This window comes from Strix uralensis, chromosome 1 (assembly GCF_047716275.1).
Source record: "Strix uralensis isolate ZFMK-TIS-50842 chromosome 1, bStrUra1, whole genome shotgun sequence".
Lineage (NCBI taxonomy): Eukaryota > Metazoa > Chordata > Aves > Strigiformes > Strigidae > Strix > Strix uralensis.
In genome coordinates this window covers 116,731,042-116,750,682 of record NC_133972.1, presented here as the reverse complement: position 1 = coordinate 116,750,682, position 19,641 = coordinate 116,731,042, and the positions used below count along the sequence as shown (strand labels likewise).

At 41.8% G+C, this 19,641-nt stretch overlaps 2 protein-coding genes across 5 annotated transcripts in view; both read right to left on the bottom strand.

Moving 5' to 3' along the window:
• Positions 1 to 1,991, bottom strand: part of SPIRE1 (spire type actin nucleation factor 1) — a 134,407-nt gene extending 132,416 nt beyond the window's left edge. For all 3 annotated transcript variants that reach the window (XM_074877972.1, XM_074877988.1, XM_074877981.1), the window contains exon 1: positions 1,399 to 1,991. In XM_074877972.1, the coding sequence (XP_074734073.1) occupies positions 1,399 to 1,747 (349 nt within the window). In that variant the 5' untranslated portion in view covers positions 1,748 to 1,991. The remainder of the gene's footprint in view (positions 1 to 1,398) is intronic.
• Positions 1,992 to 4,203: 2,212 nt separating this feature from the next.
• Positions 4,204 to 19,623, bottom strand: CEP76 (centrosomal protein 76). Of its 2 annotated transcripts, XM_074877899.1 has the most exons (12): positions 19,480 to 19,623; positions 18,095 to 18,250; positions 17,674 to 17,755; positions 17,085 to 17,309; positions 15,837 to 16,022; positions 13,938 to 14,035; positions 13,129 to 13,257; positions 10,251 to 10,442; positions 7,654 to 7,820; positions 6,409 to 6,742; positions 5,023 to 5,240; positions 4,204 to 4,564 (listed from the first exon to the last, which is right to left on the bottom strand). In XM_074877899.1, the coding sequence occupies exons 1-12, from the start codon at positions 19,540 to 19,542 to the stop codon at positions 4,426 to 4,428; spliced, it is 1,989 nt and encodes a 662-aa protein (XP_074734000.1). In that variant the 5' UTR covers positions 19,543 to 19,623; the 3' UTR covers positions 4,204 to 4,425. The 2 variants fall into 2 exon arrangements, with proteins under 2 accessions (XP_074734000.1, XP_074734010.1); XM_074877909.1 differs by lacking the exon at positions 4,204 to 4,564 and having other exon boundaries at positions 5,048 to 5,185; positions 19,480 to 19,606.
• Positions 19,624 to 19,641: the final 18 nt, after the last annotated feature.

Below are 19,641 nucleotides of genomic sequence, written 5' to 3'. Positions count from 1 at the left end.
CTTCCTGTGGGGCATTAAAGATGTACTGTAAGAGGAAATAGAATAAGCCCACATATACCAAGGAAAAAGCAACAAAATAAAGAAATACATATTAAATCAATATATTTCCTACAGTAGGAAAGAGAAAGGAAGAAGTCTGATATCATCTCAAAACACTGTAAGTAAGATCAGCACACAATATGCAATACAGAACTCTTCAATGTTCTTGTGACATGCAGATGCCTTGGTCTGGAAAATATTTTCCTGGAACTTCTGGGTGTTGGTCCAGCATTTTATTAACATTACAATAACCTATTTTTAAAAATAATTTTAAAAGCACATCAGACCACATTTAAATGGAAGTCATTATTAGACTCATTTCAATTGTGGAACAAAATTATGTCTCTTCTTCCACCGAGTATATTTTGATATTTGCATGTACCACTAGCTCCAAACTGCCAAAAGACTTTTCAGACAGGCACTGTATTAAAAGGATTCATTAAATTGTAACACCAGGCATAATATCCATGTTCTAAATGCTGAGGGCTCCCTTAATCCCATTTTGTGAATTTACCATAGCTTTCTGCTTCACGTAACTTTAAAATCCCAAAACCTCTGTCTTCCTGGAAAATTCAGTGACGCTGAACATGGACTAGGTTGGTACTGGGGAATACCATCATCTGCGTGATAACTGATCCCATCCCTCTGCTGCCTCGCTGTAGTTTCTTTTCAGAAACCAAGCTTCACTTACAATACAAAAAAATTCCTTTCTGCATTCATAATCAGAAGCTTTGAAACGCCGAGAAACAGACACGTTTTTCCTTTCCAATGCAAAATATGTTTTCCTGGGTATTTTAAAGAAACGGAGGGCAGGTGCTAAACCCCTGGTAGGTGTACACGGCTTTCTTATTTACTTAATGTCAGAAATAGATCGACTTAGAGCTATGCTAAAGGCTGCCTTCCGATAGCAAACTATTTCTGCAAGACACCGTAGGATGAGCAATATGGCCAAAGGAACTCCAAAAGCAGGCGCGATAGGTGGGGATGACACAGTATTACGCACCAAAAGACGACGCGATTATAAAACACCAAACCCGCATTCACCCCCCCTGTACCCACACGCAGGCCGTCAAACTCAAGGCGACCGTTTCCACCTTTCCACGCACGAAACCCAGATGGTGCAGGGACGGACACCCCCCCCCCACACACACACCCACACACACACACCCCACACACCCCCTCCCCCGGCACAGCTGAGGCGCCGAGCGCTCGCTCACCGCGACCCGCCGGCGGGAAGGAGACCGGACAAAGGCAGGGGGAGCGGGGCGGCCGCCCCCACCCGACACCCGGCCGCTGCTGGGCCGGGCCGGGCCGTACCCGGGGGGCACGGGGGTCGGTAGCGGCGGGGCCCGGCCTTACCTGCGGCGGGGGGGGGCGGCCGCGGGGTCTCGCCCTGCTCCAGGGTGACGGCGCCGTCCCGCCAGACGCGGAGGTGGGCGGCCGCCCCCAGCCTGGCGGCGGGGGTCTCGCCGCGGCGGGCGCGGGCCCGCAGCGAGCCGCAGCACTGGTAGCACACGGCCCACGCCTGCTCCTCGTTGATGGGCTGGTTGTAAAGCCTGAGGATCTCCTCCAGCGACAGCGCCTCCGGCTGCCCGCCGGCCCCGCCGCCGCCGCTGCTGCTGCTGCCGCCGCCGTCCTCCTCCTCGTCGGCGGAGCGGCGGGAGGCGCCGGGCTGGGGCTCCGCGCCGCGCTCCCCCGGCAGCGCCATGCCCTGCTCCGCCGCGGTGCTCCTTGGCTCAGTGACCGGCCCCGCCGCCGCGGCGGCTGCTGCTGCTGCTTGCGCTGCTCCTGCTTGTACTGTTGCTGCCGCCGCCCGGTCCCGCCGTGCTCATCCTCCCCGCCCCGCTAGTGCCACCAGGCCGCCGGACAGCCCGGCCCGCACAGCAGGCAGGAGGCAGGCAGCGGCCGGCCGGCGGGAGGAGCGGCACCCGGGCCGCCCGCCGCTGCCGCCGCCGCAGGGGCAGACAGCTCATAGCAACGCAATGGCGTCCCCGCCCGCCCCCGCCGCCAACGGCCGCCGCCCGGCGCCGCAGCGCCCCCTGCCGCCGCCGCCGGGCCCACCCCGGCCGTAATGGCGGCCTAAGCCCCGGCTGCCAGGGTCCGCAGACGGCGGGATTTGCTCTGGCCCCCGCCGCAACCTCCGTGTCCGTGGGCAGCGCTTACATCTCCTGTCGAGACGCCGGGCTTCCACGTCTGCCATGACGATGTGGTGGTGTCACCTCACAGCCCTCGGGCCGCTGGTTCTGCGCCGAGGGTTGGTAACAACCCCCCTCAGAAACAAACGGCGCCGGGCGGAAAGCGGCCTGAAGCAACGACCCTAACCCCCATCTCCACCGCCGATGCTTCAGGTTTCGGAGAAAAACCGGAGCAAGTGGCTGCTTTCGCAGCAGGAGGGCGGCTGCGAACGCCCCCCAACACCCCGCACCCCCAGGTTCCTCCCGGCCTCGCTCCATCCCCGGGCACGGCCGGGGATGGGCTGGGAAGGCAACCGGCCTCCAAAGAGCGGGGAGCTGAGGCCCGGGCTCCCGCACACCCCCGGGCACCAGGAGGGCAGAGCCGGCCCCTTGCTGCCAGCCTCTCCCTGAGCCCCTACCGCCTCTATGAGCACTGCCCACAGAAACATCGGCTGCTTCTTCTAGAGACGAAGTAACTCAGACTAAATAACACATACCAAAAAATCTTTGGGTCTTTTTCTTTAGTTTTCTAGAATTTTAGCTAGCACCTGTAAAAGGAAAGAAAAAATTTCCCCTCAGCACCTCTTTTATATGAAAGACTAACACCTATAAAGGACAAGAGGGCACTGGGCCATGTCCCCTTGTGTGCCCGCTGAGTCCCGCACAGGTCACACAGCACCCAGCTCTCAACAGCGAGCTCCTGCTTCCCCTCTCACTTTTAGTTGTATTTCCTCTCACAAGGACACAGGTGTGTAACATACACTGCTGCAAATACAATGTAACACATACTTAAATAAAGCTAATTAATTCAGCATATCCACCATTCAGTATGATCCAGCCTTTCACACTATATCCGATATAAATGTACTGTCTGAAACTTTGATCAGAGTCCTGTACACTGTACACTTGATCTTTCAGTTATCAAATGAATCATAACACAAAACCAGATTTGTAAAGTCTTTGAAACCTGTTAGCAGCAGGGCCAGTAAGCACATGATGTACTATTAAAATTTCAAGTTAAACCCCAAGTGCTGCAGTAGGCAGTATTTAACACTTTTGGAAAAAAAGACAAAAATAGTATCACCCTACCACACTGCTGCTTAAATGTACATGCAAAATGCCAACATTCACTCCTACTGTATGTGTTGCAAGCTTCTCCAAGATTAGTTATTTTTTTGCTCCAGCACCAGTAGAAAGACTTGGATCTTTCTTACAAGTAGAACAAAAGAAGGCAGACACGGCCTATCAAAGATATGAAATGGCTTCTACAGAAGAAATCAAATAGTTTGGGATTCTTCAGCTTCAAAAAGAGATGGCTGGAGTCCACGTGGTGAAAAACATGAGGGAAGGTATGGATAAGTTCAGTAAGTCCAATTGCTTGCCATTTCTCAAAGCACGAAGAGTAAAAGACACTCAGCAAACTCATCCTCCACAGGTTTAAGACAAATAAAACCACAGATTGATAATAAAGTATGGATCTGAGTGTCAGAATTAGACAAAATCATAAATGGTTAAGCAAAATGGCCCAGCCACAACTTCTACCTCAGAAACTTCCTAAGCTAGTGTCAGGAAAAAGGCATCAGGTTAAACCACTTTATCTAACCCAGCACAGCTATTCACATGCTCAGGTATCCAAGTCTTAAGTATTAAAAAAAAAAAAATCCATGAATTATTAAATTCATAGATTAACAAGACTACCTATAACTGACTGAACTGTTCTTAGAAGCTGAACACAGAAGCTACTGCTAGGTCCAAGAGAGGCAGAAATAAACTTTGTTGTGGAAAGGACACATGCTTAAACTTCAGTATTTCTGGATCTCAGTCACTCACAAAGTACATCCTGGCCACTGCAGGGAGAGGAGAGGTAAAACAGAGTTACGTGCCCTGGAGAGGTAAACCAGACTTTTTTCTAAATGAACTCTCACACCGGTTCAGAACTACAGAAGAGAATCTAGTACTTTATGCACACATTTTAGTAACTTGACCCACATTTCTGTAAGTATTAAAAGTAACTTTTATTAAAAATAAGAATAAATTCTCTTTATAAATACAATCATTACTGTGTACACAATCCTCTTCAATACACACACTGTGGTGTTCAAAATCACTGGCATTTATATAAAATACACTATCAGTTTTTAATTGCATAATTTTATACCCACATACATTTTGCAGATCTAAAAAGGTAAAATTTTTTTTTTTTTTTTCTTCTTCAGAGGACAGAGCGGTATTTACAAGCAAGCATGATCCAAACAGCACATGCAGATTCAGGGTATGTAAACACTCGTACACGAACTGCGAGTCGCACTTGGTCTCCCCTACAACAGATTATTTCTTCACAAAAAGGAGACCTACATGACAAAAAGAAAAACAAGAGCAACAGATATTACTAAGCTATTATTAAAATTTTCAATTACATATGTGCATTTTTTTCAAATGTGACTAACACTTAAACAACAGTGAGTGTCATGAGTCTGTCATTACAAATAATAATACTGTTCTCTAGTGCAGGGGCTGTTGCCTTGGAGGAAAACAAGACCACCACTGATAATTTTTAACAAGTGCAGAGAAATTAAATTAACTCCTTGTTCTTTAATTTAACCCACTATTATATCACTGAGCTCACCAACATAACATAAAAGCTCTGTACCCCATGACCCATTACATATGTACCATACAACTCCTCTTCCAGTTCTATTTAAGGAAATTAATTTTCTTTAAATTTCATTAATAAAAAGATGAGTTGCAATTCACAATTAAGTATTGCTATTTGGGTTTAAAATACGTATCTCTTTACATTTAAACTTACCGAAGACAGGTGGCAAATGCTCTCCTGGCATTTCTGTACACAAAATGGATAGGAAACCCTTTGAATGTGTGACCGTCAGGTACCGCTCTTCTTACAGCATCTTGAAACTCTTCATTTCCTGCTGAAATACTTGTTGTACGTTCGAGCTCATAGGCTGCTAATGCTGGTGACAACAGATAGGATAGATGGTCATCCCAAACAGTAGAAAGGCCAAGATCCTGTGAGGCAAGTCACAGAATGATGACAACCGTGCAGAATGAACATTAGGATATGACTAAGCTTGCATATTGTATAGATTCAAATAAATCCATGACAAATCTTTACTTTGTAGTTAATGGAAGTGAACCCATGAAGCAGTAAGATTTGTATATTGACTCACACCCCAACTGGAAGAATGAAACACCACCAACCAACTATCAAACATTTAGCAAGAAATGAAGTTAGACTACTAGACTAAAACAAGACCATCAGAGTTGAAGTGAGATGTTTTAGCTACAGTATCTCTGCGTGAAATATAAAAAGAGAGTGCATAAATACACAGCAAAAAAAAAAGATCAACTAAGATTCATCTCACATTCTTCTAATGTCTCTCACGGAAACCCACCTCTGAAAAAACTGCACAACAGTTCCCCAAAACACATACACATGTACATGCACCTTCCTCCTATCATCCCGCAAATGCACAGAAGTAGGAAAATCTACCACATGTGTATTCAACATTGCATGAGACTCATAGTCTGGAATTACTTGCCACCCCAAAGGTTGAGCTTTGCGTGGGGAGACAAAAATTAAACCACCACAAAACTCCATTAAAAACAGACATCAGCTAACAGAGATTTAAAATATCACCTCTTTTGTATCCAACACAGGAAGAATAATACCTGGCATGTTATGTATTTGAAAAATCCTGATAAAGGACGAAACTAACTTCTAGAAATACCTTCTGATTTTGTAAAGCAGAGTAAGCTGAAATCCTGCTTTTATCTAGGGACCAAAAACATTTGTGATGGATAGGCAAAGTCTACTAACAACCAGATTTGATCTTCCTACCTCTTTTACAGACCACTCATAAGTAGTCTGCAGGTGCCACTAAGCTGAAGATCACAGACCCAGAACGAGAGGCAAAGGCATGGTGGGGGGGAAGAGCCCACACGAGACTACAAATCACCACTGCAAATAATAAGCATGATGTCTAAACTAGCGCAGTAGTTTTTCCAAACAATTTTTCAGTTATTTCACTTTTCACATATCGCATTTCTGCAGAAGCTGATGGAAAACACATTGCAAAGACATGCTTATGTGAACAAACAAATGGCTATCCAAAACAAGCAAAACATGCACCTTCATTACCGCAACAGATCAATGACAATCTTTAAGCAGTATTACCTTTCTGTGTTCAGAGACCAGTAGTCTCAGCTGCAATTCTATCTCATTGCTCGTTATCGCAGCATCTATTGGGGAAGCACACAGAGGAGGAAAAGGGGGAACTGAAGATGTTGTTCCAGGGGGACATACAGATTTTATTGCTTCTCCACTCATGGGTTTCCATTTAGATTCATCATGCAGGTCAAACACACAGACCTCCACAGCGTCAGAGGGCTGACAATTTCCGAAGAACTTTTGATGGTTGAAGATACAACCGATTGTGCGATAAGGATACAGTGGCTTGGGTTGTTCAACTAGTGGAGGGTCATCAGGGTTGATAGGTCTGTGGATGTACCTAACCAAAAACATTCAATTTCTTATTAATACACCTTATTTCAAGGCAAGATAAAAATATTTAAATGGGACAGATAGAAGACATTTCTCCTTTAAAAATATAAGCCAAGTTTGTTAACTTTTTTTTTTTCCCCTCAAAATAGCATTCATTTATTTACAGAACAGTAATTATATGCATTTTGGAGGCATAACATACAATGAAACAATACATCACTGTTTTTTCTTTAGATCTAGAAAAATAAGCTGATTAATGAAGCAGACACTCAACAGCAATTAAATTTTGCAATTATAACAACATGCCCACACAGTTTCCCCACTATTCATCACATTTGGAGAAATACATCTTCAAATGCTAATCATAGGATAAGCAATTCTGTTTTGCCACTGTTTGTGTATCTTCAGTACTGAATATAACAGGTTCCAGAAGCTTTGGAATACAGAACAACTACATATGCCCTTCTAAAATGACTCAAGTGAGAGAGAATCTCAGAGAACCTGCAGAGATATCTGCAGGGGAAAAAAAGTAATGTAACACTGATTTCACAGATGAAATAAGGAAAAAAATATGGGTTCCTAAACACTCATATCAGATTTCATCTCCTTCTTTACAAATGATGGTAGCAACAGCACCAATGGCAATCAGCTGCCATAAGACACAAACCAGTTACTATACGGTATTAAAGCAACTGAAAACTATATTACAAACTGTTGAAATACTTCACCTCACACTGAACCAGTTATTTTCCAAACAAAAGCAGTACACGGAAAAAAGATTCAAAGACAAAAGTCACCTGGATTACATGACAGTTACATGATGGGGTGTAAAGATAAAAACCAAAAAAGCAACAGGAAAAATATCCCACGCAAACCTCAATATACATCATTCACTTTTCTTATACTTCTTTTCCTCACCTATGTCCTGTTAAGCTCTCCCAAAAAGTAACTGTTCCATCAGTTCCACAAGTCATTACCCACGTGTGGGGGACTCCTTTTGCTTTCGTTCCAACACACACAAAGGCTTCCAATCCAAACCCAAGAAGAAGACTGCACAGCAGGTTAGCATGATCTTCACAGTCACCCTAGACAGTAAATATCAGTAAGTTGGTTTGAGTATCAGGCATGGATAAAGTCTTAAAGAAAAAAAAGGGTGATACTTCTCTAACCATTATTTAACAAGTCATGTTTCCCTTCTGTTTCCTAAAGCACATTTCAGAGTCAGGATTTTAAGGTTTAAACTTGATAAGTTTTACTTTTCTGTAATAGAATAAATCAGTTAACATTAGTAATACTTTCTAAGGATAGACTATTTATATTTTTTATTCAAATATAGCGATAACTAATACTGGAAAACATTTCTTCTGATTATAAAGATACCTTCAAGTAACCCAAAACCTGTGAAGACAAAAACAATATTCTAATTAAACCTAAAAACTTACAGAAGGCAAATACCTGAGGTAAGACTAGAAATTACACAGTATTTTCACACAGGCAATTTAGTCACCTAATAAAATGTAATTCTACTGTTATTTCACTGCTTTGAATGTGTTGTCAAAGTTCAGAAATTAAACAAAGATAAAACAACCTCCCCCACAGATCTAATTATAAACCAGCTGAAAGTCATGTGTAGCTGCTTTTCCCTTGAGTCAGAAAAACATTTCTTTCATAAATAATTACTACCATTGATAATTCAGAGAAAACAGTTTCCAAATGTGATGTCTAATATTCTTTGTCTCAAATTCTTTACAAATGTTAGCTGTAAAGTAAGAGCAAAAATTCCTCATGCAAAGAAGACTTCATAGTACAAAACACAGCATTCAGAAGTAGAAGCGTAAGGCTCTTCAGTCAAAAACTGTTCAGAATATTGAAAATGTAAAATTCAGGGGTTTTGGATGTATCTGTTCATTACACAGATTAACAATCTTCCCCTACCATAATGTACAAGGGAAATATGCAGAAAATGAGGTTTAAACAAGTTCTGTGGTGTTCATTTAATAATGTCATACCACTTTCCAGAAGTAAAACAATAATGGTCCAGCTGGTGTCTCGGGGGCTAAATTCAGCTACTTTCTACAGACCTTTCCACTTCTGTCTTTCTCTGTGCCTCCAAACACAACAGTCCTCAAACTGAAAGTCGCTATCATCACCTCCATCTGAAAGCCAGTGGCTAGCCACTGGTGGCTTTATATGGTACCTACACATGATGTGATATTCAGAAACAACAGCTAATGCCTGTTCTGTGTGATCTTTCAAAAAAGGTCTAAAAATTGGGATACAGCTCCTGCTGCTGAGAACCCATCATTTTAATACATCAGTGACATTATTTTTGAACACAGAAGTATCTCAGTGTCAATGAAAAGCATCGACCACTCCAAAGAGATATTAAAAGGAATCACTACTACTTGTGTAGTTGCAGTTTCTTTCATTTATTGTAGTCATATGATGCAAGTGTCAGATCACCAAGAACTGGGCCGAAACTTTTACTGAAAATCCCTATCTTGCAAAAATGGAACATAAAGACTGTCAGTATGTTTTAGCCCACCTAAAAAAAAGTTTTTCAGAAGAGACTTTTTCAGCTCTTCCTGGATTGGCCCAGAATTTAAACTGGTGTCCAGCACACTAGCAGGGATCCATTAAATAATTATATGGGATCTTAGAAAAACAAATGAAGAAAAGCAAGCTCACTGTCAAACAGATGTACTGAAAAATGGATCCCAACAACAGCAGTAAAGAAAGTCTGCTCCAAAGCCGCTTTGTCTACTATTAAGCATCTGTTTCTCTTTAAAAAGATCTCTGCTGGTTTTGGCTGGAATAGAGTTAATTTTCTTCACAGTAGCTAGTATGAGGCTGTGTTTTGGATTTGTGCTGAAAAGTGTTGATAACAAAGGGATGTTTTAGGTACTGCTGAGCAGCGCTTACACAGAGTCAAGGCCCTTTCTGCCTCTTGCCCCACCCCACCAACGAAGAGGCTGGGGGTGCACAAGAAGCTGCAAGGGGACACAGCCAGGACAGCTGACCCCAACTGACCAAAGGGATATTCCACACCATATGACATCATGCTCAGCATATAAAACTGGGGGAAGAAGGAGGAAGGGGGGATGTTTAGAGTGATGGCGTTTGTCTTCCCAAGTCACTGTTTCGCATGATGGAGCCCTGCTTTCCTGGAGATGGCTGAACACCTGCCTGCAATGGGAAGCAGTGAATGAATTCCTTGTTTTGCTTTGTTTGTGTGCATGGATTTTGCTTTACCTGTTAAACTGTCTTTATCTCAGCCCATGAGTTTTCTCACTTTTACTCTTCTGATCTCTCCCCCATCCCAATGCAGGGGGGAATGAGTGAGTGGCTTAGTTGCCGACTGGGGTTAAACCATAACAAGACCTTAAACAAATTACTGTAACAGAATTCTCCAAATTTGATTTAATCCATGTATTTACAGCCTGTTTTAAATTACTGACTTCTGTTAGAATATGACACCAATTCTGTTGTGCCACACAAGGACTATTTTCTCATACCTTGTTTCTACATAAAAAGGCAAGAAGGGTGCACCACTGTTCTTGTTTGCCACCACCTCCTCCGATGACAGGAGCTCTTTCATAACCCAGGACACTGACAAATCGTGCTGCTTGTCTAGGTGTGTCTAGTAACCGGCCTGCTCGAAGTGGTCTGATATATGAACATACTGGATGGTTTACTCCATTTTCATCCTGAACATATAAAATACGGTTATTTGCCAGCCATACAGATATCACTGAAAATTCCTCTTAACTTACAACTGCTTTTTTTGCAATGGGATTTACTCTCCCTGAAATAAGTATCACTCAAAACCATTAAGACACAAAAATACTTCTAGAATTAAGACACAAGACCATTAAGACAACTCATTTAGAGACATTACAGTTATATTTTTCTGCTGGGTCTGTCATAGGACATTCCAGACTAGATGTTCAAAAACCTGGAGCAGCACAGGCTGCAATTAATTTTCTTAAATGGGTGAGGAACTCTTCATGTTCCACCCACTATCAATTTCCACATCATCATCAAGCAAAAAAACCAAAACAAAACAAATCCCCCCCTCCAAACCCACAACAAACCCAAAAAACCACCCCCCCCCCCAAAAAAACATTAAACAGTCAGCAACTGATTTTAGAGTTTAAAAGGTGTCTTTGTGCTTCTGAATTTAAATACTCTACCTCTTGCTATAACACCAAAAAGAAGTAAAATTTACTCACAACAAAGTAACTAGGATTTATATAAATTAAGAGTATAATAATACTAAGAATTTCTAATTTCTTGGGAAAATGAAAAAATAAGACGACTGGAAAAAGGTCTGTTTTATTACATACTGCAGGGAAATACTATGGTTATCAACTATGAAAACTATTTCAAGAAGTATAGAACTCTTCCTCGCTGGGCTAAATTGGTACTTTTATGTTCATGTATTTTTAAAAGGGATCAAAGCCTTTTAAATCTCTGCAGCTTCAGGAAATTATGCTCTCATATTTTTACTGTAGTCACATACTGCCCCCATTAAGGTTTTGTCATGCTTTTCCAGCAAGTTGGTGTAAGAAAAGCAGTATTTATTTGAAGCTGACTGGAATCCCGTTGAAAATTATTTCACAGCTTGAAAGCAATCAAAAAAATCACAGGCAGGATTCATTATTTAATACAGTTTTATATATGTAATGCATGCTTCTGCATTAGGCATATGAAACTGGATGATAACCATCAAACAAATCTGATAATCTCATTTCTGTTCCCAATCAGTTCTACTAACATTTGCTACGGCCAGCAGGAGTCTCGAGGTAAGCTCTCTACAGGTACTGAACTAGCAGGGGGTCTAGTTCCTACAGCATTCTGAAGGCTGCCAGTTTCTATACTGGCCTGTAACAAGGAACTTAGTTCTCTAATCCTATCCACAAACCCTTCTTCCTCCAACCTTCTTCCCAACCCTGCTGTAGCCTTCCAGGTGCAAAAAGTAGAATACCATTAATTCATACTTTGCTTTATTCTCAAAATAGGACAAGTCCCATTTTTACATCATGTCCCCAGCCAAACTCCAAGTTTTAGAACTCCCTACTTAATTATATATTTGCTTCTCTAGATACCCTGCCCTGAAACCCTTAAGCTTTTGTACTGGGTCTGGTTGGAATGGAGTTAATTTTCTTCATAGCAGTCCCTATGGTGCTGTGTTTTAGATTTGGGACCAAAACAGTGTTGATAACACAGCAGTGTTTTAGCTGTTGCTGAGCAGTGCTTGCACAGTGTCAAGGCTCTCTCTGTTTCTCACTCTGCCCCCACATGGAGTGGGTTCAGGGTGGACAAAAGGCTGGGAGGGGACACAGCCGGGACAGCTGACCTGAACTGACTAAAGGGCTATTCCATGCCATACAGTGTCATGTTCAGCAATAAAACTGTTGGGGGTGTGTGGGGAACAGACTTTCTCTAAACTTGCCCCTGCATGGAGACTAGCTGGGCATCAGCCTGCTGGTGGGAGGGGGCGAGTGATTGTCTTTGCATTGCTTTTCTCCCACTCTTCTGTTCTTTCTTTCTTTCACTTACTAAACCACCTTCATCTCTACCCATGAGTTTTTCCTCACTCTTGCCCTTTCTATTCTCTCCCCCATGCCGCTGGAGTGGGGTGAGTGACTGACTGGGTGGGTGGGGGCTCAGCTGGTGGCTGGGATCTGGAAATTCACATCACTACTGACCACTCACGGTACAGCCAGAATGGAAGTTGTTACTTGCCTGAAGAGAAAGAGGAGGCACCGATGGCTTCAGGACATTACTCTGAGATGATAAGCCACTGTGCATTATCTGCTAGGAAAATTGCTACTACACAAGCTAAATTCATAGCACAAAAAATGCAAGGATCATACCATTCCTTTTACTGAGGGACAGTTACCAAGAAGTAACTGACACAGTAATTTATTAGCCTACAATAATTGTGTCCATAGTTATCATGTGACATTAACCAGACAGATTGTTCTACAGACCACAGAGAGCTCAAATATTGTGTGGATCTGTTCTAGTAGACCTAGTAAGTCCCTGTTTTATCTGGTGTAAAATTTGTTTGAAATATTTGATCTGCACAGAACTTTGCCATTTGTGAGTATTCAAGGAAAAGACTAAACAGGCTTTATCACCTCATACATCAGAGGTGGTTGGAGCAACCCTTCTGTCTGCATCATGCTGTTAAGCCGATTCAGTACGAACATAAGTTCAATCCTTACAAATTTCATTTTTTGCATGATACATCACACGTAACCCTGACCTGAATGTAACCATGTCATAAATCTACACAGATTCTATAGACACATAACCTTCAAAATATATCCAAAAGCAAAAAGATGACTTGAAGAAAGGAATCATCTATTTGCAAAACTTACAAACCTGTGCGAAAATCTTTACTAGCCTTACGTTGTGCGTAGGTCTAATCTGTAGGTATTCTCTCCACCACTGTTTAGCATATACAAGAAATAACCGTTCTTTTTCTGCTGTTTTCTGACGTTCCAAAGCAAACTGCAGGTAAGAAAAACATAACCAATCATATATGTATTAATTCCAAACAGCAAACAAGCCCATAATCAGTAAGTACATTAACACCAAATCCTGGCATATGCAAAATAAAGCTTAATATTTAAAGTGTGTCATGCAAACACTGAAGAATAGTATTTTTAAATGAAAATCCAACGAACAAAAACCTCAAGTTACATTTCTTGTTTGTAGGCTCATACATCAAGCTTGACTGTAGTGTTAATCTTAAGCAATGCATTTCTGTACAGAAGGATTGCTCAGCTTTTGATGCACAGAATATCTGCATGCACCTTCAGGCCCGCATTTACTGGCTTTCCAGGCAGACTAGCTAATTTGAAATTATTGTTTCAAATGGGAAAGAGAGCAAGAAAACATATACTACCTGAAGAAAATTAGGTATATCGCATCTCTTACTTTTCCTCTTAGAGTTTTGATACAAGTAATCAGGAAAACTACTAAAGTAATATTTCAAATAAAGTAATGTTCAGTATAAACAAAGTAGTTTAAAAAAGGTAATTATATTTAAATTTAATGGAAAAAAAGAAGTATTGAACATTCAAAAACCCACAGCCCTCAACATCTACACGTAATTCTGTACTGAGCCTCCCCTTCCCCCTACCCCCGCCAATAAAAAGAGTAAGTCAGCCCTCCCAAAAATTACTTACTTGAGTATTAGTTACTTCTGGAGACAGCGTCTTACTAAGCTGTGGATACATTTCCAGTCTGATGTTTAAAACACCAACAGAAACTTTTGATTCTGTACCTTTGAACCAAAATCAATTTTGATCAGTTCTCTCAAATTCAATTTACTTAGGACATTTCAGTCAAACAGGAGCAGATAATTAATGTTAGCTATATAATCACAAAAAAATAACTAAATGTCTCTAAACAGATGCAAAATAAGCATCTTCATTTAAATTTCAAACTCACATGAGGCGGTAAGAAAGCATAATCTGGCCAAAAAAGCAGGCATCTAGATCTGAGATAAATATCCAAGGCCCTTTTTGCAGGGATGTATGAGATGGAACAGCATTCTAGAAACATCTAGAAAAGATACCTAAAATAGAGCAGGAGAGTCACACCCTGTAAAAGTGCCTATGCCTACTGATTACACAGGTAGCTCAACTTTAAGTAGTTGGAAATAGGTGAAGTTCACCTTCCGCAAGATACAGTTGATGATGAAGGACCCAGAGTGCCATACAAATAGACTAATCAACTTTAAAAAAACCCAAAACAACAAACAAGCGAACCACAAAACCCCACAAACCTAATGTTTTTGCATGATGCTGAAAATTTAGAGTTACATAAAGAACAAAAAGTATTACAAAACAATAGAGAGATGGGATTATAAGAAATACAAGCAGCAGAAGCCTCACATAATAGATTGTGTATCTGAGATGGCAGCAGGCTTTGATGTTCTTGATACATTTTGTACAATGACAAGACTTCAGAAGAGGAGAAAAAGCACTGAATTTACTGGATTGATACTTTATGACTTGGACAAAAGCTAATGATAATTAGGTTTAACCCCTCCCATCACCCATTTGACTATTAAACTCAACTTAATTGTTATGCATTTCCAAGCCATTATAAATAAAAAGCTCTCCATCTGAGAGACTATCCAAACCCATATAGCTCACTAAAGTTTTGCCAGTGTCAGCATTTTCAGAAGGAAATGAAGCTAACAAACATATTGGCAAATAAACTTACTAGATATGCATTTGCTGAATAAAACGCTACACCAAATCATCCCTCTGCCAAAAAGCAGGCAATAGTGATAACAATCAGGAATAACTTAAGTAGTATATTCAATCTTCAAAATATTTTGAAGGTATAATTTAATCTCTTTTGAAACTATCAAGGACTGCTCACCTACCTAACAGGTAGAGAAACTGTGATAAAGAATACTCGACTCAGCAGCTCAACTCAACCAAACTCTGGAATAGCTAGTGTAGGAAGTCATGATAAACCAAGTCCTAGATCTAGCTTGTATCCACTAAATCATAATATCCTAAAAACTTAGGTTGGAACTCCTAAAAAGGGGAGTGGGGACAAGTGACACACAAAAATACACATGTATACTAACTGCTAATGACCTAAACAAAGCTGTTCAACCCTTCTGTCAGAAAACATGTTTCCTGCTACTGGAACAAATGGCAGCACAGCAGAGATCACTTTCTCTAGCAGTTGATAGTTTGCTATGAAAGGGGCACAAACTAGATTTTACTCTTCAGTGCGCTGGTCTGATATATTTCTGGAGATGAATTGGTTGATTTGTGTTTGGTTGGTTTGGTTTTGATAACTCATCCAGATTTCACAGAAAATCAATAGTGGGAGTTTCCAGACACGGGGTCATTATTTCACAGGATCTGGAATACATGTTTAGTATTTTGGTAACAGAAAAATTGGACCATTAGTCTCCTACGCGTTGTCTAAAGATACCTTATAGTAATTTATGAGTTGAACTAAAATTAAACTACATCATAAATACTGCTTTAAGCTTATAAGCAAGCTCAGTACCCAATATTTTAAGTCATCATTACAACCTTATCATTCATCCTTACCTACACCCAGGAGTTCAACAGCCACATTTGTTATGCCATTCTCTGCAGCCAAGACAGATCGCCACTCCAAGAAATAGGATGCTACTAGTGTTGTCTCACCAAATGTGTCTGTTTTGATCAGAACGATATGCACTGGATCACATATAGATAACATAGTGGTTGCATCCACCATCTTACTTCCATCACCTGCCATTATTAAACCAAGGTAAGATAGGAAGAATATTATCATCCCAAGTCCTCCTCAAAATTAAAAAGTATGCATTTACATTCATTGCACACATTGCATTTTAAGAAAAATCTTGCATCCAGAAATGTAAGCAACAATCCCATCTTAAAAAATCAAACTCCATTTAGGACAGAGCTACAGAAAGATTACAGTGAATTTACAGAGCGGGTAAAGAGATTTCTCGAGCTGAGTGCTCCAATGTAACTGGTTCAACTGCATGAAAAATAAAATGGAATTAGCGTTTAAGAAAATAAAGAATATTAAAGCACCCAAGGAAAAGCAATTGAAAAATGTTCTTTTAGTAAATTGGAATGTGTCAAGTCAACTTACTAAACATCAGTATTTAAGAAACAATGTTCTCCATAGTTAAGCTTGACCCTATGATGTAATTCGCTCCATGAGCAGCAGAATTAACAAAATCCGTTTTTCTTTGAATTCGTGGTATATTAACTCCCTTCCCCAAGTCCAAACGCAGTAACTCTGGCTTTCTCTCCATTCACTGATATTCTATAAATTACCTTGGACTTCTACAGGATTCAGACAATATCCAGAAGCTTTTCTGTAACATACTTAGCTCCTACCATGTTCCCTGGTTACCAACAGAAGAACAGTAACACAGGTTGTGGGTGACTGACTTGACTGCAGGTATTTGCAAATTGGTGGGCAGTTGGAACTCACACTGAAGTTTTTCCTTTCATATGACAAGTTTACATTTCCCTTCTTCACATGTCAACACTAAGTTCATGAAAATCACAGCCACCTTCGTACCTCTTAGGATCTCTGACACTGTCATCTCACTGTCAGTGGTAGATAAAGTTGGTCAAACTCAAGTTATTTTAGAGTGGAAAAGGAGGAAGAGGCAAGAGTAGAGAAAGATCTACTAATAAAGTAATGTTTCCTTAGGAAAACATGGTAAAAAATAGGAAAAAAAGCCACTAAATAATACCAAACATATTTCACAGTAACTCTGAAGTCATAAAATATCCCAATAGCATCAGCTTTAAACCCACAATATTCCTTACCTAGGCTATCCTTGTGTACTTCAAGTAAAAAACCATCATGAAAATCTGGCTCACAGGCACAGGGTACGGGTTTAGAACGGAAGCGCTGGTTTCGAAAATGTAAACACAAAGTGAAAGTAGAACAGATTTGGCCAGGCAGAGGCTCCGGTTCCTGAAGATGTTCCAGAAAAGCTTTTCCACCCAAAACCTGAAGGTAAAGATACCTCCGTGTTGGGTCAATGTTAGCTGTAAAGCGTAGCAATAAAAATGAACAGACTACAAACAGATCTTAGAAAGCATGTTAAATATCAGTTAACTAACAGGAGACCAGAAAAAAAAAAAAACTTTGAAAAAAGTATTTAGGAGAAAGTGATTTTAAAATGTATGGAAGTTATCTTAATGTAAATAAATTACATTTTTTTAAAAAAGTCACATTTTATGCAACACTAATTTCTGATGCTTACATGAATTTACTTCCTGTAGATAAGCAGGAAAAACATCTACCTTTATGCCAGTTCATACTGGATTACTAATTCAGAGTTCAAAAATCAGAGACTTCAAATTTCTCTCAAAACTATGATCCAAATATTAAAATAAACAAGCAACATACTTTTTTCCAAAACTGGTGGTTCTCTGTCAACAAAATGTGTTGAAGGTTTTGGAGCTGAAGTCCTCACCTTCTCATTCACATCCTGGAATCACAATTAAGACTTTTAAGGCATCAAGGGATGCAACAGTGTTCCTACCACAGTTCTCTAAATATTAAAAAATCCTTCATTTCAACTGAATGCTATTCCTCAGGTCTGCTCCCTTCTAGTACTTGAGATGTAATGAAACTGAACAAATACTTTCAACATAGTATTATCATCAAACCAATTTTAGCATATGCATTAAGCTGTTCTGCTCCTAATATGTCACAAATCAGTAGAGCCATTACACACCTTCAGAAGTAGTGCATTTTCACTTTGTCAAAACACAAAGTCAGTAAGAGGAATAAGCAAAAATATTTTCACTCTTCAAAAGCTACTTACAGTTACAAATTTAAGTTCCTTCATAACATCATCAATGATTCCTCGTTGTCTTAAGGCTTTTATCAGATCTTCTGTGGATAACTGCTGATGCTCAGGTGCTAACTCTTCACGTATAGTCTCAGCAAGAACTTCTCTGATCTTGCCATGTACATCCATCTGAAAGAAAATTTACCATATGCTACAACTACAAGCTCTTTGTATGGTAGCGGTTATGACTAAACAGTCTATGAGACTAAAGGTATTCTCCAAGAACCCAAAAATAACTACACCAAATTATTAATCCTTTCAGAACTAATCAAACAAGTCACAGTATCTCAACCAAAGCAGCCCTACCAGTTAAAAAAATCATTAGCATACCAGTCCTGAGCATTTTCACTGCTCTTGACAGCATCCCCTGCCTTGAACTTCCCTCCTTACAAACACGTTTGCAAATCCATCAATTATAAAATTGCCACTGTTTTAACTTCTTGTCTCCCTCAAAATTCAAACTTACAGTAACAGTTTCTTATTCTTTAAGGGTAAAAGTACACCTTTATATACTTATAGGTAAGGCACAAAAGTAGTAAATATCTATTGCAAACTTCCTCTATGCTCAAAGGAAAGTCAGGAAATTTGTGTCTTTCATCTCAGCTGTGAAACTGCATGGATTTGTGAAGCTGTTTCTCACACAGGAAGGATGTTAAGGCCAGTGTCACTGGGACCTGAAATACTTTGCGAGACACGAATTAAAACATTCGTATTTATCTCCCCGTCAGTTCAAGAGCCAGCCCAAGAACCTCGTTCAAAAGGCGGCAAGCAAAGGGGGGAAAAAAAAAAAGAAGAAGAAAAAGCCAAGCCCCTGTCTCGGGGTGCTGACCCCGCCGCTGAGCCCGTCAGAGCATGGGGCCTTGCCCCGCGGCTCGCCCCACACCGTCGCTGTCCTCTCCCTGCCCTCAACGGGGTAGCCACACAGGCAGAGGGCAGCAACGGGGCGGGGGGGCGTCGGCCAGGCCGGAGGGGCCCCAGCTCCATCTCTGCGTAGGCCAAGAAAGACGGGATGAGGGCGAGGCGTGGAGGCAGCAGGAAGAAGGCCGCAAGCCGGGGCAGCGGTTAGACGCGAGCGCGAACCGCCGCTGGCCCTCCTGGAAGGGGGCGCAAACGCCGCCAAGGCAAAACGGCGCCTAGAAGTCGGGCTGAAGTCGGGAAAACAAAGCAGTGGGAGGGCGAGGGAGCGGGCACGGAGCGAGCCCGCCGCGTGCCCTGCCACCACCTCAGCGGGCACCGCTGTCACCAAGGGCCGGGGGTCCGCCCCGCCGACACGGGAAGCGGCCAAACCCGGCCGGGCCCCCCCTCCCCCGGGGCTTCCCCTGGCAGGAGAAGCCGCCCCACTGAGGAGACACCCCCACCTTGACCAGCTGCTGGTGGATGATCTGCTTCAGCTCCGAGGCTTTCTCCGGCGGCAGCGACATGGCGGCAGCGCCGAAGCAGGGCCGCGACGCTTCCCGCCCCGCGCGGAGCGGGGAGGGGGGGAGGGGACGCCGCGCGCCAGGGCCCGCCCCCAACCGCCT